We start from the raw sequence: 21,176 nt of genomic DNA, 5'->3' as shown, positions 1-21,176 counted from the left end.
TCACTCCGGCTTCCACCTCAGAACCCTGTGGCAGTGCTAACAGCTGCTCCACTAGTGGCTTTCAGCTGCTGGCCCAGCATTGGGTCTGGCAGGGACACAGAAACCAGGGACAGTGGGCAAAGGTGGCAGCTGAACGCAGCGTGCGGGGCTGCGCTTAAACCTCCCCAGCTGCTAAGAATCCAATTCGACGAGCATGACCTATGCCGCCCCCTCCCTCAGTATCTATCTTTGAGCCCGGGGGCTTTTATATTTTAATTTGCTTTTGAACGTCCTGCAAAATTAATGGTGCGCTCGGGGCCATTGTGCGGTGTACAGTAGAGGGAAGGGCCGCCGGCGCCCGCCGAGAGCCAGCGCGTTTCCCGGGGAATGAATTGCTCACCCGCCTTCACCCCTTTTAATTGTTGACAGTAAAAAGCATTTAAATGCTGCTTAATTTGTAATCATCTTCCTGCAAAAAGGGGAGAAACCATTAAAATGTCAGGGAAATGAATAAATCCGTCTCTCACTGATTTGGGGTGGCAGCATTTCTTTATCAGGGGTGATTTTTCTTCCGATGGCTGAGGGCTGGCTCAGGGCTTCTGTGGCTGGAGCCCAGGGATGCTTTCACGACAGGACACAGGGCTGAGTCCTGTGTCACACCCTGTCAAGAGTTTTGCCATTTTTTCCCGCCTCCCATCCTCTCTCCAAAGGTGTGACATAGTTGACTTAGCTTAAAAAAAAATCAACTTGAAGGCTGGCAGTGGGATGGTACCCAGCAGACCCCCCGGCATGGTGCCTGCCGTGCCCCTTGGCTGCTGGACAATGTAATCTGCGGAGCCTCAGGGCTGGGAACAAGCGGTGCCTGAGCTCCGTGCTCCGTGTGCCTCTGCTGGGCTCAATGCTGGGATGCAGGGCCGTCTCTCACACCCTCCACCTCTGCACCCGGCCAATATCAGGCTTTGTGTCATGCAGATGTTCTGCTCTCGGAGCACAACCGGAGCCCGGTGCCTTCACAGGCCATGCTGGTACACGCTGACCTCCTGGTGTTGGGTATTTATTTACTGATGCATTACTTGGGGGGGGGGGGGGGGGGGGAAATTAAAAACTGCCTTTTGCAGGTCCCAAGAAGCAGTACCTGGGGGATGCCCAGGTCCAGCAACCAGCTCCGTCCCCCCATGCATGCACAAGGCAGCTCGTCTCCATCACTGTGGCTGCTGGAGTCAGCCCATTTTTTTTCAAGCGGGGGCCAATTAGTTTCACAAATGAGGGCCCTACGGTGCCAGGGAGGATTTGTTACGGCCCCGCGCGCCGGCCCGGCGGCATTGTCCTGCCCTCCGCCCCCACGGGAGCCCATTGTCCCCGGCCCCAGCGGGGGCTACTGGCGGCAGATTTATCGGGGCCGGCGTCCCGCCGGCCAGGGCCTCCGCTCCGCAGCTGGCCGCGGCGCTGGGGGCTCAGCCCCAGGGACCTTTGACCCGTCCTGCTGTCACTGCCGGGGCCGCTGAGGGCCGCGGGGCCACATACCTCTTGGGATTTGCTTCGCACTGCCCGTTCGGGGCTGCCTGCTTTTTTTTTGCTTTTTTTTTTTAATTTTTTTTTTTTTTGTCTCAGGAGCGTTTTGTCCGCAGCTGCGTGGGGGGCACAAGAGCCTGCAACCCCCCTGGGTAAATCCCTGCAGAGGGAGAAAGGCAGCTCCCGTGCGGGGCCACCTCTCTTGCTGCTTTTATTCCCATTTCACTGGGGTTTTTCTTCAGATTTCAGAGCATTTTTGGGTAGCCCAGCGCAAGGCTGGGATTGAGCATCCCCCCAGGCAGCTCCTGCATCCCCAGCAGGACAGAGCTGGCTGCGGCATGCCACCACACCTGAGTGGGTGATGGCACAATGCCAGAGCAGGTGCCGGTGTGAACCGAGATGCTCTCTGGGATGCCTATTGTCCATGGTTCCCAAGCTGGAGGGGTGGGTCTGCCCAGGAGCATCCTTCACTGTCACCTGCCTGCATGCTGGGCAGGACCATGACGCCGACAGTGCCACTGCCCACCATGTCCCTGCCCTGTGGTGCTGTGGTCCTGGTGGTCTCCCCAGGGTTGGTTTTGGCAGCGTGGCCCTCCACCCCTGCTATTCCTGAAGGCTGCATGGATCTGTTGGTTACCTTGAACATCTTGTGCTGCTAATGAATTGCTAATACAATTTTCTAGCTAATTTTATTTCCATAGTCCTCACATTTTAATGTCTCCAAAAAGCGAGCATTTATTTGCTTAATCTCCCTGTGTAATACAATTTGCAGTGACTCACAGTTCTGAACAATCAGCTATGCATAAGCAAAAACAAACTGTTTAACGGCACAGAGGTCTGAGATGTTTATGGACAGGGTAGGAGCACCTGGGTTGGGGTTTTGTCTCTGTTCTGTTGCTGCAGGCAGGTTTGTACCCATGAGCAATGGGATGGAGCCTGGATCTGAGTTGGGGCTTGGGGTCGCACACAGAGCAAGGGGTGGGCACATCGCCCTCTCACATCCTGCCTCCTGCTCCCCAGGGCAGCTTCGTGGGGCACTTCTTGGGATCTCCTTTCCCCTGGGCATCACAAGATCTTAGCTCAGCAGCTGTCAGAGGTGTGTGGGGATGCAGTGATCACTCAACAGCTGCCTCGTGTTTGGGCATCCCTCGGCATTGCCAGGGCTCCCAGCTGCCTTCAGTGCAATAAGAGCCACTTGTCCTCTTCAGCTGTTCCCCTCGGAGGGCCAGTGTCAGCAGGCTCAGGGTGGCCAGGGATGTTAGGATTTCCAATGACACCCAGAGCCCTGCAGCTGTTGGGGTCCCTTCTGCTGCCAGAGCATCCCTGCTGCCATGTGGGAGTAGGTACCCCCCACACAGTGGGGTGATGGGACAGCGGGCTGGGGGTCCTGGGTGCCAGGCAGTGCCTAAGCAGGGTCTCTCCCTCTCCCACAGGTACAGACATGGCTGTTTTCTGCCTGCTGTGCGGCAAGCGGTTCCAGACGCAGAGCGCCCTGCAGCAGCACATGGAGGTGCACGCTGGGGTGCGCAGCTACATCTGCAGCGAGTGCAACCGCACCTTCCCCAGCCACACCGCGCTCAAGAGGCACCTGCGCTCCCACACAGGTACGGCAGCACCACCATGGGGACTCGGGGCTGGGGCAGCCGGGACATGCTCTTTCCCCGTAAAAAAGAAATAGGGGGAAGAAAGGTGATTTGTATTAAAAGTGTGGAGGTGACTGAAGTGGCTTGGATTTGAAAAACAGAACAAAAAAAGGTGCATGTAATAAGTTGATCCGGCCTGAGGTGGCACGTGACCTTCGTAGGGGGTGTGCGATCATATCTGCCTCATCAGCTTACGGCGGTAGATGCACATAATCAGCTGGTGCTCGGCCCTAATGGGATTAGGGCGACCTGCGCTACGTGTAGCTGGTGCTGCCGTGGCCCCACTGGGGCAGGGCTTGGCTGCAGGACTGCCAGGCGGGAGAGCACGGCTTGGCTGCCTCACGCTGTGTCCTCAAAGCGCCCGCACCGTGTCCTCAGCTCCTCTGTGGCGTCCCTGGGCAGCTGTGTGGTCCCAGCCGCACCATCATTCGGGGCCAGTCACAAAACACTCCAAGCTGATTCTTGGGGGATGAGCAGGGTTGTGCAGGATCACAGCCAGTGCCATGGCTCCTCACAGCTGCCTGGGTGAAGCATTCCTCACCCATCCTTTGCCCACACAAGTGGGAGGCTCATGCACCCTCCTTGACAGCACTGCTGTTGCTGACAGGGAACAAAACGTGTGCTGAGCCAGGATGCCCCTTCTTTCTCTTGTCAGGCAGGGGGCACGCACACAATCTCCAAAAGGGATGTAAAGGTGGCTGCTGGGGGTTGTGCGGGTGGTGTCACAGAGGGTTACTCTGTCCAGCCTGTGGCTGGCAGCTGCCAGACCCACACATGGGCTAGGGGTCCCAATGTGGGAAACGGGAATCCTGTGTTGATGATAAGCATGTTAATGCTGAGTGCTGGAGCTATTTATAGCCAGTAATCCGGTGACCTGGGCTGCGGGTCGGGCTGCGCGTGTCCCAGCCCAACCTCTGCTGCTTTAGTAGCTCCCGGCTGTGAAAAAACACTGGGATCATCGGTGCTTTAGGAGCATTTAATCGTGCCATGTGGTGCCATCCTGCACAGCTGCAGGATGCTCCCTCTTCTCCCAGGGCCAGGGTGCTCTGTGGGCTCAGGCTCCCCTGAAAAGTGGGCAGGTGGAAATGCTAGCTGCCTCTGGCTGCAAAATTGCTGTCTTTGACTGTAGGATCAAAAGCCAAAGTGGCAGTTTGGAACTGGGCACGGGGAGGGGAACGTCAACAGCAGCCCACAGGCACCACCTGCATTGCCTTTGGAGGGGAGCTCCGAACTGCATCCCAAGCATCCTCCTCCCCCCAGGTGCCCAGGCAGCAGCTGTGGGAGGGGGCGAGGGGCCGCAGGGCTGGGCTGCGGCAAATGGGGAGAGAGTAAAATACCATTTTAAAGAGGAAGCGAAAGCACAGGCATGTGAGTATATAACGAGAAGGACAATTTATGCCCAGGCACGAGTGCAGTTTGACACGGGGATAATGAAAAAACGTAGGTCATTGTGGATGACTTAAGCCTTCACAGCTGAAGAAAATGTATGAAATGCGGGGAACATTACACGCTTGGCAGCTCCGCACATCTGCAGCAGGACAAGTGAAATACAGTTCACCATTCTTTACCATAAACTGTGCTTGTAGGATATGCGGCACAGAGAAATTGTAATTACAGTGACAAGACAAATCAGTAATATTTAAATATTCATGAACAAAGTCTCGGACGATCAATCTATCTTTATTGTCCTTGCCTTCGCGGCTGTAATAAATAAGTAGCTGGAGCCCTCACCTTTCCTTCAAATCATTCTGCCTTTGGTGCCGAACCAGAGTTCATTTATCAGCCGCCTGATCTGGAGTGTGGGAGATGCCCAGGGCTGGGTCTGTGCCAGTGCTGCTGGGTGAAAAACCTGGGAATTGGTGGCGGGAGGGTTGCAGCACGCTCCAGTCTCTCTGCCATGCCATGGACCTGAGCATCCCCTCTGTACGGGCATGAAGGGACCAGCACACTGCACTGGGGAGACGGGGGTGCTCTCTCCTCAGGATGGCACTGGGTGCCAGTGATAAAAAGGCATGGGAGCTGGTTTTGGTGTGGCACAGCGGTCACGGCAGCCCTGACCCCCACGTGTGCTTGCAGGCGACCACCCCTACGAGTGCGAGTTCTGCGGCAGCTGCTTCCGGGACGAGAGCACACTGAAGGGCCACAAGCGCATCCACACCGGTGAGAAGCCCTATGAGTGCAACGGCTGCGGCAAGAAGTTCAGCCTCAAGCACCAGCTGGAGACCCACTACCGGGTCCACACAGGTACATGCTGGGTTGTCTGTGGTGAGGCTGGCAATGCCAGACCGGTCCCCCAGCGGAAATGCTGGCACGTGGACCAGGGCAGCAGCCAGGGATATTGGACCCCCGGATGCACCGGCACGTTACTATCATAAATAGGGGATCAATAGTCACATTGGTTCTGCTGTTCATTACTTGGTTATCGGCTGTGCCCGCTGCAGCAGCATCGATGCTGGGCAGTTGATTAGCACCTGGAGACCCCGAGCCCCCACTGACACCCCTGTATCCCCATCTCCCACAGGCGAGAAGCCATTTGAGTGCAAGCTGTGCCACCAGCGCTCCCGGGACTACTCGGCCATGATCAAACACCTTCGGACCCACAATGGCGCTTCCCCCTACCAGTGCACCATCTGCCTGGAGTACTGCCCCAGCCTCTCCGCCATGCAGAAGCACATGAAGGGCCACAAACCAGAGGAGATCCCCACCGACTGGCGGATAGAGAAGACCTATCTCTACCTCTGCTATGTCTAAGGGAGGAGGCACAGGGGCAGCAGGGCCAAGTGGCAGATGACTGGGCAAAAAAATCCCACCAAACCCGCAGCATCCATGGCCTTGTTTGTTTTCAGTTCTCATTCATTTCTTCTCACCGGAAGGATCCTGCAGCTCATGCTGGAGCAAGGGATGCACCAGCCCCTTCCCCAGCCCCATCCACACTGCTGTCCCAGCTGCTCATGCGCCTGCTGCCCTCGCACCCTTGCTGCAGGGCAGATTTCACCCTTTGCAACCCCCGGCCAGCCCTCCATCACCCTTGGCATTGGCCACTGGTGCTGCTGGGAAGACCATATAGTAAAGAGGCGCTTCCCTGAAAGTGTGAGTACAGCCAGTGCTCTGGGAAAGCTTTAATTCCTGGTGTCCTCTGTCACTGCATAGACCCTGCCGTATATGCCCTGCAGAAGACCTGAGCTCCCATGTGGGGCTTGGGCCCCATTCTGGCAGGTTCTCATGATCCCAGGCTGTGGCATCGCAGGCAGGAGAGCACAGTGCCCTGTGAGCCACAAGTGCTTTGGCAAGAGCGTCCTGGGGGGATCCTGGCCAGAGGAGGGTGTTTGGGGCAGGGAGCTGGCTGTGAGCCAGGCTGCCTTGAGGTGTTGCCTGGTGTCCAGGTAGGCTCAAGGAGCACAGGAGGCTGCTGCTCTCCCCATGACCAAAGACCTCTCTATGCATTTCTCCCTCCTTCCCTGCCTTCCCAGGGCAAGGGTGAAGCCCCCCATGGGGAGATGCAGTTGGTTTGGTGATGTGCAGTCAGTGCCAGTGTTGGGGCTGTTAGTATGTGGCATCACTCCGAATGCAGGGATCCTCTTTTCTTCTGCTGATTTGGGGCACCTGGAAGGTGCCACATGTGGGGGTTTTTGCCCAGCCCTCAGCCGCAGGAGCCCACAAGCAAGGGGTGTCCGGTGGCAGGCAGCTTTGCTCGCCACTTTCTTTGCTTTTTTTTGGTTTTTTTTTGAACTTTCTTTTGGAATATTTCCACATTTAGCACATTTTACTTGAAATTACCTCGTTTTTTTGTGACCTCATGAGCTTTTATTGATTTGGGAGGGACAGGGGACAGCATGGCTGGGGTGCACCAGCCATGTGCCCAGCATTGATGGTGGAGAGGTGGTGGGGCAGTGGTGTCCCTGCCAGCCTCCTGTTGTGCATTATCCTTACCAAAACTGGTATTTTTTGCCTGGCCCCATGGGGCTGGGGGTGTTGGTTCTGAAGCTACCTCTTGTGTTCGTTTTTGTTGTGTTTCTCCTGCGCAGCCACGGGCTTGGTGGTTCCATCCCGTGGCTCTTTTTTTGTCGTTTTGCTGCGTTTGGGTGAAAAGGGGGAGGAGGGGTTGGGGAGAGTGGGACAGTGTCTGGATACAGTTTGGAGGGACACTGATGTCCCCTGTGGGTTTGGGGTGCCCATCCCACCTCTCCTGGTGCCAAGCAGGGATACGGCTGTGGGAGCAGCATCCTCCCTCGCGCCCCAGTCCGGCTTTGCACGTGCGTGTGCCTCTGCGCGTGGGACCGTTGCTGCTCTGCGCAGGGTGGACACCGCTGCTGTACAATCCGGGATGTGACTGTGGAGAACGGCTCGTTTAATTGTTGTGCCTAAGAAAAAAACAGAAAAAATATTAAAAAGAGTAAACAGTTCTTTCACACAGAAAGTTGCTGCAATTTCTGGCATGTGCACGGCAGGCCCCTGTGGTGTCCTGGCACTGCCAGACGCGGGTGCCACGGTGCCATGGAGCACATGGCCGAGCTCATGTGGCTCTTTTTTTTTTTGCTTTAACCTCCCCTCCCATCCCACCATCCCTCTCCCTCAGAGACACAGCCCCCATTGCAACAGTGTTGGGGTCAGCATTGGAATGATGCTGCCGTATCCTGGGCGCACGTCCCTGCACTGTTTGCTGTGGCGCAGCCCCCGCCACCCCTCCATATATATATATAAGTATATATATGTGTATCATAGCAGTGAGGACCAAGCGCCGCACGGGGCCCCGTGGTCCCGGGCTCCCTCTCCCCTGGCTTGTTGTCAGTGTCGTGAGCGCCCGCCTGCCCGTCCCGTTGCTCTGTGTTGCCGCTCGTGGTTCGGGTCCGTCGCTGTCCTCGTTCCGTCTACCTCAGCACCTCTCTGAGCCCGGGCGCAGAAGGTGCCCAAGTTCCCCTTTGGTTTTCTCAGAGTATCTATCAGCTCCTATTTTTTGTATGACTTTTCCTGTCTCCCCTCGCCGTTCGCTCCCCTGCGGTTCTGCTTGCAAGTCCTCTCTCTGTCCTCTAGCCACAGATGCCGTTAGCTAAAAGTTTCCTGAAAAATAAAGAAAAAGAAAAAAAAAAAAACCAGTTGTGGTGTCTCCTAGTTGCAGCTCTCCTCATCTGCCTTCGTCCTGTGTAGATTCAGATGCATTTCTTTGTAAGACTTCAGTGTTTCTGACAGAGGAAAAAAAAAAGACAAAAAAAAGAGAATATACTGCTGCAGGTTTTTTTCTCTCCATGTGTCACTAAGTGAAGTTCGTGCCTTCTATAGCAAAGAGAATATTTTTTACATCCTACTAACGGTAGATTTTTTTGTAGTAAACATTTTTTGTATTTTTATTTATAAGTCTCATAAGGAAAATAGCAATGTTCAGTTGTATACCTTGAATCTGCAGTTAGAAAACAAAAAAACTACCAATAAAGTTAATTCCGTTGTCTCGGCCTGCTGTCTCCTGTTCCTGTGCCTGCCGAGAGGAAGAAGAGGAGGAGGAGGAGGAAGGATGCATTCCACAATCTTGGGGTGAGCCGTGGGGGTACCTACGGTGGTGAGTTTGGGGGTGCCTGCTGTGAGGCGGAATCGCGGAGGTCCTAGTCCTAAACCAACCCCAGTGGGCAGGGGGTCTCCCTGGACTGTCAGTGTCCCGGACAGGGAGCATCCACAGCATGCTGCCTTGTGCTGCTGCCTGCCCATGTGGCTCACCAGGGAGCAGAGCAAGTTTGCCTCAATGAAAGTGAACTCGTTCATTTAAACCTGCCTGCAGAGCCGTCCGGCCCCCTGCTGCGTTAATTATCCTGTAGTTCCCGACTGATTGCTGTACACTAAGCTTAAGCCCTCCTTTATTTATTTACTGACTACATTAACGGCAGCGCCTGCTCTCCTTTTGTGCTGTGGCAAACCGCACAACACCGCACACCGCAGCTGGGCCAAGTGGGTGCTGCCATCACCACCCAGCCGTGCCTGTGCCCAACGGGTCCTGCCCACCGCCAGCCTTGGCCTTGTGATGCTGTTAGACATTTGTTACAGCACAGTTGGAGTCACCAAGTCCAGAGCATAATTTAGTTTTTCCCAGGGATGGATGGCATGTGCCAGTGTCAAGGCCAGGCTCATCCCCTGCCCCTGCATTTCCCAGAAGGTTTGAGGGGCTGTATGTCCATTCCAAGGTCCTGATGGTGGTCCTGCGTCCCCCAGTCCACCCCAACACAGCTCTTCCAGGAAGGCCTTGGGCAAGTGGTGAGGAACTTTGGTCCAGTTTGGGGCAAGCAGAGGTGGTCCTGCTGTGAGCAACCTGCGGGCTGCAGCGCCCCAGGAGAAGGGGGGCAAAGCCCCTTGCCGGCGTTCAGCCTGGCACAAAGGCGTTGTTACAATAACGGGGAAATCGTGGTAGGACCGGGCCTTTGTGTGCACACTCACACAGCAGCTGGGAGCGATTATGCTGCAACAATGTTCTGTTCCATCAACATTATGTCCTCATTAAACCTTTATTAGGAGATTAGATTCAGATTTATTGATTTTTTTTTTTTTTTTAAAGAGGAAAATCCAAGCTCCTCTCAGAGAGATGCCTGGAACTTTTTCCCGCATGCAGCACTTCCCAAAGTAGCAAGAGGGCAAAGGGAGAATCAATCTTTCCTCCAGCATGGGCAACCTGTCCTTCCAGGGGAAAGGACCACTGAGCTGCTTGAGGAGGTTAGGTTGGGTGCATGATGGCTTCCTAGCACGGGGAGGACAAGGACCAAAACGTTCCGTGGGATACAGCAGCACAGGTGAGAATCTTGCAGTGCAGCCCTGGGGGACATCAGGGTCACGGTAGGCAGGAGAGAGATGGCAAGGCTGGCTCGGGAGTCTTGCTGCCCAGTCCCCTCATCAAACACATGGGCTGGGCGGCATCGCACACCCGGGTCAATGGCCCCATTGGATTTGTCTGTTGGAGCGTTTGATGTTACACGAAGGCAGCTCATTCCAGAGGGTGTTAATTGCCTGCTGCACTGATCAGGTCTGTAGCACCATCGATCTCGGCAGGATCAATGGGCTGATTTAGTGTCTCACGAACTCTTTAACTGGACACCTCATCAATAGGCAGCCACTTACAGACCATCAGTGCATTAGTGCGGGCCGGCGCTGGCAGGAGCCCACTCCACCCGTCCTCAGCCCCCGTCACTCAGAGGTAAGTTTTCCTGCAGGTGATGGCTCTGGGATGGTGAGCGGGAGTCTTGTTCTGGGGCTGGTGCGTTTGAGGGTGGATGTGTGAGAGCCAGGTGGTGTCGACCCACCTGTCCCCCATCACCTGCAGGCCCACTATATGCAGAGATGCTCCTAGAGCATGGGATGGGCCCTTGCGGCATCTACAGCACTTTCCTCTGCTCTTCGCCTTGTGCCTGTGCCCTCGCAGGGGCAGATCGACAGCAGGAGCTGGGGACCTACCGCAGCTGTGATGGCATCTCTCCCAGTACCGCGTGCTCGCGGAATCCGTCCCGTTGCCATCCCGGTTTGTCCGCGGCCTGACACTGGGTCTCTCCCAGTTTGCTGAAGCTGTTGAGCGCGAGCATGGTTGGGATCTGCTGGGCAAGCGTGCCCGGGGGCCCGGGATAGGGAATAAAGGCAGCAGCCGGGGTGAGGGGTAGGGGGAGCCGAGGACAGCGGGACCCCTGGGGCGGTGGGGATCCCCCGGGGCAGGGAGGACCCCACCCGAGGCCGGGGGACCCCCGGTCGGGAGGCGGCTGGGCCGGGCGGCGGGGCCGCTGTCCGCGGTGCTGAAGCTGCGGCCCTGGCCGGGCCGGGCCGGGCCGGGCCGGGAGCGCTCCCGGGGGTTGGCAGGGGAAGCATGCAGAGAGGTTTGGGCAGGGTCATGGAGTCCTGGGGGCTCCTGCTCGGCTCTGCCTTCCCGCTGCGGAGCTGAGGGACGTGAGGGATGTGCCCGCCTGGGTGGACAGACACTGGCGAATCCCAGAGCCAGGGACAACGTGTCAGAGTGAGGTCCCCCGTCTCCCGCCCTGAACAACGGGCATTGCTCAGGCATCCCGCCACACCGACCAGAGGGTGCCCAGTGTGATGCTGTAAGCCAGGACAGCTGCCAAGTACACCCGGAACAGCAGGACATCCAACACGTAGCCCACTTGCAGCCACTCGCGGGCGACATCGCGGAATTCCTCACGTTTCTCCAGAAGCTGGCGGATAGCCGTGGTCTCGCGCAGGACCTCCTGCAGTGCTGCTAAGCCCTCTGTCCGGTCAGCAAAGGCCAGTGTGGACCTCGTGCCCCCCACTGGCCCGCACTCCCGGGGGTCCTCACAGCCGTAGGGGGTCAGCTTGGCTGAGGGATCAAAAGAAGCAAATGTGAAAAACCTATTAAGATGGGGAACTGGGGTTTCTGAGGATGAACTAGGCACCCAGTTCACCATTCAAACAGTGGCTGTGTTGGTGTCAATGCCTACAGAGCACTTAGACTCCTTCAGATCCCACAGGCCCTCTCTGTGCAACCCTTACCTGTGCTGTCATTGTTCTCCACCTGCCTGGAGATGTCCAAGCTTTGCGTCCTGCTTTGGCTGAATTTCTTCCTGTCCCAGACACAGAGCAGGATGGTGGCTCGTTCCAGCAGCAGGTGTTTCACCCACTCAGGGACATGGGGTTGCAGGTCTTGCTTGTGCACCAGGCGCACAATCAGGATGGTTTCCGTCAGGCTGATGACGAGCAGTGCCATGCACACCACAAAGTAGATGCCTGCAGAGGCATCAGTGAGGTGAGTGACCTGCAAAGGCTCATGCACAGAGCACAGGCCCAAGCAAATCCTCCCCGCTCAACTCTCAGAGCCCTGTGGTCTCTGCTCACGACTGCCGTGGCAGTTGGATAGGCGTGTAGAACCACCGTACCTATCAACGGGGTGCCGACGGCAGTAGCTGGCAATGTGTCGGACACAATAATGAGGAAAACCGAGTAGCCCAGCAGGAGAGTGATCTTGAAAGAGACCCTCTCACCACTGTGGGGAGGTAGGTAGAAGCCCACAATGTCCATAACCATCAGGAAGATGCTGGGGAGCAGCAGGCTGACGGTGTAGAAGAGGGGGCGTCTCCGGATGACTACCTGCAGGACAGAGAGACAGAAAAGGCTGTGAAGGGTTGAAATGAGGCTTGCAGCTGGTGTGGCTCTTTGCCAAGGCAGGTGAGGATGGTGGGAGGCACTAAGGTGAGCCAGAGGAAGGGCCCACTACCGAGAGCCTCCCACCTGCAGGCAGGAGCTGCAGCACAGAGCAGCGACAGGGATGGGGCAAGACCCTTCCCTCGTGCCGTATCCCTGAGAAACACGGTGGCCAAAGGCTCTTACGTAGAACTTCATCTCAGCATAGCTGTCACTGCTCTTGACACTGAACTCCTGGAAGCGGCTGAGGACGTAGAGCAGCTCCCATTCGCCCTGGTTCATGAAGACACTTCGGTCGAACTTGACGAGCTCCGGCTGACGCCACAGCGAGAGGTTGATATCACGAACTGGGGGGGCAGAGGAGAGGTGAGAACTGGGGGGGCCCTGCCCAAAGCGCCGGCAACTGCCGGCACCTCCACACCGGCTGCGTGCCTGCCCGCCCCTGCACGCTTCCCCGATCCGCTGGGGCCATCTAGAGGGACGAGTTGCCTCCTGCACGGAGCTCCGGCCCAGCAGAGGTCCTGCCCGCTCCCCTCGAGTCCCCCAGCCGTGGGCGTCCCGGCACTCACTGTGGTGCAGCCAGCTGGTGAAAGTGAGCGAGCAGTTCTGGACGTCGAAGGGGAAGCTGTAGATGTCCAGGCTGCAGGCGGTCATCACCTGGATGGGTTTGAGGTTCTGCACCTCCCCGTGATGGCTGACATAAACATAGGGGACGTGCGGGGACTTTCCAACATCCACACTGGGGGACATGAGGGACAGAAATGTGGGCTGGAGAGCACTCTGGGCAGGGGTTCCTTCTGTCAAATAGCATTTCAGGGGGGAACTGCCCAAGAGATAGGGATTTGCCCCCTGTTCTGCTTTTTTGGTAATATCCTTGCAGGCATTTCTACCTGGCATCACCTCTGCATTGCCCAGACTGCTGCTTTCTCACAGCCCAAGAAGTGTCTGTGTCATTGTCCCAGAACCCTCAGGAGGCAGTGGGAACAACTTAAATCCCCACGGAGTGGGAAGGACACCAGATAGCTTCATGGGAAGAGCCAGAAGCTCTGCAGCTGCCCTTGCATTGTACTGTCTTCACAAAGCCTTTCTCCTGATATCTGGATCTCACCCCCAGCACAGTGAGGGTAATTAACAATGGTTGTGGTTAGCCAGCATTGGAAATGGCCCAACTGCCGAGCCGATCCCCATCTGCAGCTCCCTGATGTGGGGAGGCTGCCAGCTCTGTGCCAGGAATACAAAGCATGGGACGGTACGTGCCCATGGTGGGCGAGGGAGTTCCAGTCCCAGGCTATCTCACTCCAGACTTTGGCTGCACTCACAACTCATTGATGAGGATGTCGGGCACCCAGATGCTCTCTACGGGGAGGGAGATCTGCGTCAGGTTGTCGAAGCGAGCTGGGTCCCATCTGAGGAACTCATCTGTCCAGTGCTGGGGACAAGGGAGAGGGGACTTGGTGGGTGAGGTCCTTCCACTCTGCCAGCACACAGACCCCAGACTAGCACCAAGCAATCTTCCCACCCATGGGAGGGAGGGAAGACTTATCCTTCAGCTCACACAACACCAAGCAGTGCAAAAGATGGAGCATGAAAGCTGAGCCTTGAGGTTCATGTGCTACAGAGGTCTCACCAGCCCCCAGGATAGGTTTCCCCTCACTGCTCTCCTGCAGGACTGCACGCTTCTCCCACAGGAAAACATGGGGTTTTGGGGGTGCTTGACCCTGAGGGGAGGGAGGGGGGCCCAGCAAGGAAGGGGTGAGGTTTCACGGCTACTCACCTGCCTGTACCAGACGTAGGTGGTCAGCACCTGGTTCTTCTCATCCTGTGGGAAGATGAGCACAGTGTCAGAACGGGGACATTTACACTTCGGAAGATGGGCAAAGCATGCTGGGAGGATGTTGCATGCCAGGTACCATTCCCCTCCCTGTGGACACATGCAGAACGGGAGCAGAAGACTCACCACACTGAGGATGGCATAGACCATGAGGTCGATGGCCACGTTAGTGGTCGTTCGCCAGTCCCGCACAGGCCGGCTGCCCTTCTGGTAGTGGGCCAGGAGGTAGTGGGACAGGCGGCGCAGGGTGGGTTCGGACGGCTCCGGCATCCGGCCCCCATGCTGGGTACCTGCTTAGCAGAGGGAGGAAGGGAGGGAGTGAGGGAGGCTGCTCGCACTGGGGCAGCGGCTGCCATCACCCTGCAGTGTGCCGTGGGCTGCGGGATGCTGCCAGCTGCCAGCCCTCACTTACCAGTTGGGGTTTCCTATTCAAGTTAAATAGGAGCATCCTGATGGGAAACAAGCCTGGCCAACCAGAACCATCACCTAATATGTTACTGATATCCTGTGCTGTGCAGCTGGTCAGCGCTGTGACCTTCCCTAGCCTCAGAGGGCACAGCTGCCAGCCTCCGCCTTTCTGGACAGGTGCCAGGACAGCGGCAGCAAGAACCACGAGGGACACACTGCCCCTGGGTAAGTTTCATACCATTCACTCCCTCGAGGGCCCGGTTTTTGTTCAGCAGGTGGAGGCGGTGAAGGTTAGAGATGAAGCAGGATGCTAAATTCATTTATTAGGTATCTTGGTGTTTGCTTCCTGTGAAAACAGTCCCTTGACTGGTGACAGCAGCATCAATCAAGGCCAAATTGCTTTCAGCACCATGTCCTCACTGCCAGGCAGCTGGAACGCAAGGCAGCTGGAACACCACGGCTGGACCAGGGCAGCAGTGCTACACTTGTGGCTGTGCTCTGCAGCACACCCAGCCCCAGAGTCCAATTCCAGCATAATGGAAGAGACTAATTGGAATAGATCTACAGGAACTTGGGAAAAGCTGCTGGAAGGGAATTTTATTCTGTATTTTAAGCTAAAAAAAAGAAAAAGCAGCAGCCTCAGCCCCTCTGACATTGCTCACGAGCGGTAATACTGGGTAGCCAGCCAGGTGCATGATGCTCGCCCAGGCAGGTATGAACCGACAGAGGCAGCGAGATGGGGGGAGAGGCAGCAATTAGGGTGAGGCGAGGAAATAACAGGTGCTGCCATCCCCACAGCTTGGGCGGCCAAGGGGCCTTTCCTGCTGCAGCTGATGGCAGCTGGCTCACGCTTGCAGTCCTCCTCACACCTTCTCCTCCTCGCATCCATGCCACCCAGGTCTACGTCAGGATGCTTTGGCAGCAGGGAAATGGCTTTGCAGAGGGAGGACTGGGCTGGGTTTACCTCAGATGCTCTTTGCCTCTTCTCCAGACACCGCGCTGGTCTGCCCAGCCCAAAGCTGTGCCAGGATTGTGCTGGCAACTCACCTGGTGCAACTCGGCACAACCCTGGCACAGCCCTGACACATGAGGATCTGTCTGCACAGCCCTTCCTGCCTCCTGGCCGGCACTGCCAGGGTGAGAGTATCACTGTTCCCACTCCTTTTCTGCCACCTTTGGTGTGCTAACGGTGGGAGAAGGTTTGGGAGTTGGGTGACAGGAGCTACATGACCTATCCAGAGATTTGAGTCACCAGCCTGCTGAACACTTTCAGCTGTGCTGGTGCAAAACAGCGCAAGGATTTTTGTGCTATTTCCCAGGAATATTAGGTGAGAAAATAACAATGGAATAACAAGGGAATATGTTGGCCGTCAATTTTGCACTGCGCAGAGCTGCAATTACAAACTATAGGCACAGCATCATGCCCAAAACCCAGCTCTAGGTTATGACGGACTAAGCATTATATTGGAGAAAGCCCTTCATCAGGCAGGGGGCTCGGGCAGCACCTCTCAGGCAGTGGGGTGCAGGCAGGAGACCCCCATGTCTCTCTCTGTCCTCAGGGCTGTCTCTTGGCACAGCTCTAGAGTACCTCAAGACCCCGCAGTGACAAACCCACAACGTAGAGCTGGGTTCTAATGCCCCGTTGCGTTGCTGCCAGTGTTACCCAGGCAGGATGCACCTTCAGGCTCCGCACCGGAGCTCTCCCATGCTCCAGCTTCTCCCAGGTATGTCGCTTCCCAGTAGCATGAAGGCTCCCTTAAAAGCAGCCTTTGCCTGCCACTCAGCACGGCTCAGGTTCTGGGAAGCTGCTGCTCCGTGCCAGGAGCAACCCGCTCTGCCTCAGCTCCCCAGCTCTGCCCACGGGTCCCTCACCTTACCTGGGCTCTGCAGCGTCGAGGCCAGCGGCAGCAGGGCCAGGAGCGCCCCGAGAGCCGTGGGCACCATGGATCCGCTGGCTCCAGCCGCCGCCGGCTCGGCGGAGGACTGAGCGGAGCAGGGAGGAAGGCGGCACTCGTATGGCTTTCCCCCCGCCGTCGGGTTTTTGAGAACGCCCAATTAATCTCGCGATCAGCCTCTCCCGCTGAATCAAGTTTCAGGCTGGGAGGATGCGAGAGGGGCCCACCCCGCTATCCCCCCACCCCGCCCAGCTTTCAGAGAGCTTCCCCGTCCTCTGCCCAGGCGCCTGGTTGTGGCGAAGCAGATTTTGGGGTTGTACATCACGCCCATGTGCAGTGGGGGGCACGATGCGGGGAGAGGGTGCTGCAGGTGCCAGGGCTGCGCCAGGAGATCCTCAGCAGTTGGAAAGACGGGGTAAATCCTCTGAGAGGCAGGGGAGGGGAGCCTGTCCAGGGATGTGGTACTGACACAGGGTGGGTTTCCATCAGCAGGGGAGAGGGGAGCTCTGGAGGTACCGGGCTCCCCTTCACACCCTGCAGCAGGCGGGTCTGTCCCACTGACAGTGACTCTGACAGTCGCAGGTGGGGGCAGCACGTGCAGCTTGGGGCAGCAGCTTTCCCCCAAACCCTCAGACCTGCACCTACACCGGGGTCCATTTTCACCGCAGCAATTTGCACTTGCTGTAAATTTCAGCAAAGTGCTTCCTACTGGTATCAGTTTCCCAAAACATTTAACACCTTGGGGCAAACAAGACTAGAAGCAAAGCCTGGTCAGGTATTACTGAGAGTCAAAAGGCCCTCGGTGTCCACCAATGCATGGGTTCCCTGCTCAGGCTGCCCATTCATCCCTCCATGTCACAGCGTCATAGCCTTGGGCTGGGCAATGTCCCTCTACCCGGCAGGGGAGCCTTCCCTCGACCCTCAGCCTCTATAATCTTCTGTATTCCTCTATGTCTACACTGTCCTTGTGTGTGTTGCAGGTGCCCATGCTCCCACAAAGCTGCCAGCTGCTGGAAATCCTGGGGAAGCAGCGGGCAGGGACCAAAGCCTGCAGCAGTGGCGTAGAGCAAATTGCATCAGATGCCGGCATGGAGTCACTTAAACGAGATAAGAATTAGTGCGGGGCCCTGATGAACTCCCCCTTGGCTGCCAACAGCGGTGTCAGGGAGAGAGCAAGAGCAGAGCTGGGGCTAATTTGATTTCTCAGCTCCGTTAGTGGCTGGCAAGTCACCTCCCAAGGAGCGCCAGCAGCTCATAGCACTCTCCCCTTATTGAATCTGGGTAATGAAAATCACGGGCAGCGCCGCCATGGTGCTGGGGACTGTGCCCCGCTCTGCCCCCTCTCCTCCAGCCTCCTGCGTCTGCAGCCAGCAGGATGAGGCCAAGGGGACATGGACTGCTCCAGTGGAGCCTCTGCTGCAGCATCATTAACTGAATTTTCTCCCTTGGGTTTTACATCTTCAACTTAAAGAGATTTTAATGTAGTTCCTATCAGCCCTCCTGTTATTGGATATCTAATTAGCGTGATCTACTGTAGCCTCATGTTACACACACACACAGGGGGCTCTTGCAGGACATTTTGTGGGATGGCTGATATCAATCGGCAGCGCCCAGATCAGATTTACTTTCCGAAATAGCATAATGGGATTTTATTAGCCCTGTAATCTGCTGCACGGTAATTGCTTTTCTGGGAATCGAAGTGCTCAGTGCCTGGGGCTTCCCACAGCTCAGACCCGCGTCCTGTCCAGGCTCCGCTGCAGCCAGGCATGGCAGCATCTCTGCACCAGGATGGGCACTCAGGCCTCTCTCCTGGAGCAGCCACGCTGCAAGCAGGTTCCCTGGCTGGGCAAGCAGGTATTTAGCCCAGAGGTGCAGCGATCTCAGAGGCTGGGGGGAGCACAGGGGCACAAGCACAAGATCCCCAGCATGTGATGGCACAAGTGATGCCCTGCATTCCCTCCTCACCCCAACCTGACCTCATCCCAAGTCCTGGGTGTGTAGGATTATGCACTGTATTCCTTTGGCAGCTCCCACCCCGTGCCATGGAATATGCTGGGGGCTGTCAGGCTGTGGCAGGAGCATGGCTGGGCTCTGTGCAGGATGGGGTGTTGTAGCCAGGCTGGGGACCACAGCGGGAACAGGAAGGGAGGCCTCAATTGTGTTGCTTGCCGGTTTGGAGCGGGCAGGAGACGGAAGCAGCTCTCCTCCAGGCTGCCAGGGTTCGCCTTTCAGAGCGCGTTTGGAGCGTCAGAAGCAATAAAGCATCAGCAAGGAGCCCTGGCAGCACAGCTGCCTGATGGCCCCGGCCCCATCACACGCCTGAGGCCGCCCATTACGGAGCCTCATGCTCCCCGAATTGCATGTCTGCTATGATTTAACGCTGCGAGACATGAAATAAACACTGCAGGCAGGCAGGGCTGCCGGCATGGGCATGACCAGGCTCACAGCAGCCCCCACTCCCATGGGGCCCTGTACCCAGGGGCAGTGGTCCTCAGGGATCCCTGGATCACTGCAAAGGGCCTGGGGGATATACAGGATCTCTCCTCTGGCACTCGCCTTGTGCAGCTCCAAGACCGAAGCACAGACCAAATGCCATGAACAGCTGCTCAGTGTGGTGCCCTTGGCTAATTTAATTTAATTTGGGGATGCTGGTAGCTTTGTCCCGTGGGTGCAAACTGCATGGCCCTTGGAGAAGCCAAAAATTGCCCGTTGCAGGTACCAAGCCCATCCTCACCCCAGTGAAGGAGCCCAATGCTTTTAAATCCCCCAGAGAAGGGATGGGAGCACTTTCCTTTCAAGTCCTCTCTTCCATTAGACACCCTTCAGGTGTTTGCAATATTCTTCTACCATTTCATTACCATTAAAGCCAGGTAATAATAAGTACATGAAGGTATTTGGAGCCCATTGCTTTTAATGAAGGAGATATGGCTGATACTGAGTGGGGCAGCAACTATGCAACACAGGCTGAGCACCATCCAAGGTCAGGCAAGAATTGCCTTGCTGAGAGCTGAGACTTGGCTGTTTTTTCTTGTATGGCTGTCTTTTCCTTTTACCTTTTACTTTTGAAGGAGACCTGTGCTGGAGGCTCACTGGGCAGGAGATGGACAGGGGGCTCCAGTGCTGTTGTGGCTGCATGCTGCCACCTTGGAAAAGTCCCCATCCCCAAGGCAGGTTTGCAGCAAGGATTGTGCACACGATGACTGCCTTGATGTAAAAGCCTCGTGTCTGAAAAAGTCTTGCAGAAAAGTCTTCTGCCTCTTGTTTCTCTTGGAATTCAATCCATGGAGGACTGTGGCAGTGCTTGAGAGGTTGGACATGCTGCAGTGTGTGGGGACAGCCCTAGAGGGCACAGTGACAGAAGAAAGTCCACTCTGAGGGTTTTATTTTTAAAGCACTTATTGCTTCCTTTTGCTAAGTCAAGGCTGTATGGAAGGCTCTCAGAACATGTCTGCAGCTTGCTCTGTCTGAAGGTGTACAATGGTAAATTATCTGGGACGTAACAGTGCTGTGACTGCACTTAATGCTGCAAACAAATTGTTCTACACCCTAGTTAGTTATCACAGCATTAATCAGGCTGCTAAACATTAAACACAGCCTGGACAAACCTGGAGCTAAAAATATGGGTCTGAGTTTATCTTTGTAACTGGGACATTCAGAATTTTTATGGTTAATAGGTTTTTTTTAAGGTAGGAAAATCCTGGGGACCCTTCCCCGAGCAACGAAGTTCAGGTAAAGCACCACTCCCTCAGCAGTACATGGGGGTTCCAGAGTGTAAATCACAGTGCCCGGCACTACGTCCCTATCTCTCACTATTAATAGCCTGGCAGGATCCCAAAATGAGTGGAATTTCTTGCTTTGTTGCATTTAAACATTACTGGTTGTCTTGTTTTTCCTTTGCACATCAGGGAAATTGGCTAACAGTGGCTTCCTCAGTTTTACCTTATCTACACTGCTACCTCCTCCCTTTTGCCTCCCGAATTCTTCATCTGGAGTACCTGTGAGAACCAGGGAGCTGGGGCAATCCCAGAACAGCCTACACTGAGATTCCCACAGCTCTTCCAAAACAAAAGGCGAGGGATGGTCTGTGAGTGCCCAGGAAAACAAGTGTGGGAGATGCCCACCCAGCTGGGAAAGGGCATTTTCGCGGGAGAATTGGCAACCAGGGTACGGCAGAGGCACCGTCTGACCCTACTATCTCCTTTCTCCTGCAGTGCCACAGCTCTGCTGGAAATGCCAATGCCATCAGTATTGCAAGAGCTTCAGTGCCCAGTGGGGGACAAACCTAGGCTGTCAATTGCAACCGACACGTCCCTGATGATGCAGGAGGACAGTTTTTCACCAGATCCCCCCAAGAGAGCTCAGCCCTGCTGGCTCGTCAGGTCGAGCCAAGTTGCCCAGGTGCCTGAGCCAATCTCATCCGCGGGTCCAATGGCTGAGCTGCGAACAGCGTCGGGTCTGCACAGATATACCCGGATCCTGCGCAGCCCCCGGGGCCCCCTTGCTGGAACATCTCCATTTCAGCATCGTTTTATTAAGAGAAAGGCAGAATCCGGGCTGTGAGGAGAACACAGAGCCCTTTGGCTCAGCAAGTCTGAGAAATGCCTATCTCCTGCTTATTTATCAAGGCCCGGCAAAGTGTGGGTTTGGATGGAACAGGAAGCAGGTGCCAGGCTCTCGGTTGTTTTGAACCTTTTCCTCGCGATTTTCCCCTGGGGCGCATCCACCCCTGGAGCATCCCAGTCCCCTCGGGCATCCTCCATTCGCCGCCCTGCTCGC

General features: G+C 56.2%; 2 protein-coding genes across 4 annotated transcripts in view; one reads left to right on the top strand and one right to left on the bottom strand.

The window, feature by feature from the left end:
• Positions 1–8,582, top strand: part of ZBTB16 (zinc finger and BTB domain containing 16) — a 55,050-nt gene extending 46,468 nt beyond the window's left edge. For all 3 annotated transcript variants that reach the window (XM_068994627.1, XM_068994625.1, XM_068994626.1), the window contains exons 5-7: positions 2,925–3,095; positions 5,211–5,378; positions 5,656–8,582. In XM_068994627.1, coding sequence (XP_068850728.1) covers positions 2,925–3,095; positions 5,211–5,378; positions 5,656–5,885 — 569 coding nt within the window. In that variant the 3' untranslated portion in view covers positions 5,886–8,582. The remainder of the gene's footprint in view (positions 1–2,924; positions 3,096–5,210; positions 5,379–5,655) is intronic.
• Positions 8,583–11,080: 2,498 nt separating this feature from the next.
• LOC138098410 (5-hydroxytryptamine receptor 3A-like) overlaps positions 11,081–21,176 on the bottom strand; it is an 11,370-nt gene continuing 1,274 nt past the window's right edge. The window contains exons 2-9 of the mRNA XM_068994971.1: positions 14,224–14,387; positions 14,041–14,085; positions 13,586–13,695; positions 12,836–13,005; positions 12,453–12,613; positions 12,002–12,212; positions 11,599–11,852; positions 11,081–11,440 (exon numbers count right to left, since the gene is read on the bottom strand). Coding sequence (XP_068851072.1) covers positions 11,147–11,440; positions 11,599–11,852; positions 12,002–12,212; positions 12,453–12,613; positions 12,836–13,005; positions 13,586–13,695; positions 14,041–14,085; positions 14,224–14,367 — 1,389 coding nt within the window. The 5' untranslated portion in view covers positions 14,368–14,387 and the 3' untranslated portion in view covers positions 11,081–11,146. The remainder of the gene's footprint in view (positions 11,441–11,598; positions 11,853–12,001; positions 12,213–12,452; positions 12,614–12,835; positions 13,006–13,585; positions 13,696–14,040; positions 14,086–14,223; positions 14,388–21,176) is intronic.

This window comes from Aphelocoma coerulescens, chromosome 24 (assembly GCF_041296385.1).
Source record: "Aphelocoma coerulescens isolate FSJ_1873_10779 chromosome 24, UR_Acoe_1.0, whole genome shotgun sequence".
In the NCBI taxonomy this organism is placed as follows: Eukaryota; Metazoa; Chordata; class Aves; order Passeriformes; family Corvidae; genus Aphelocoma; species Aphelocoma coerulescens.
This window is presented reverse-complemented; position numbering and strand designations above follow the sequence as displayed.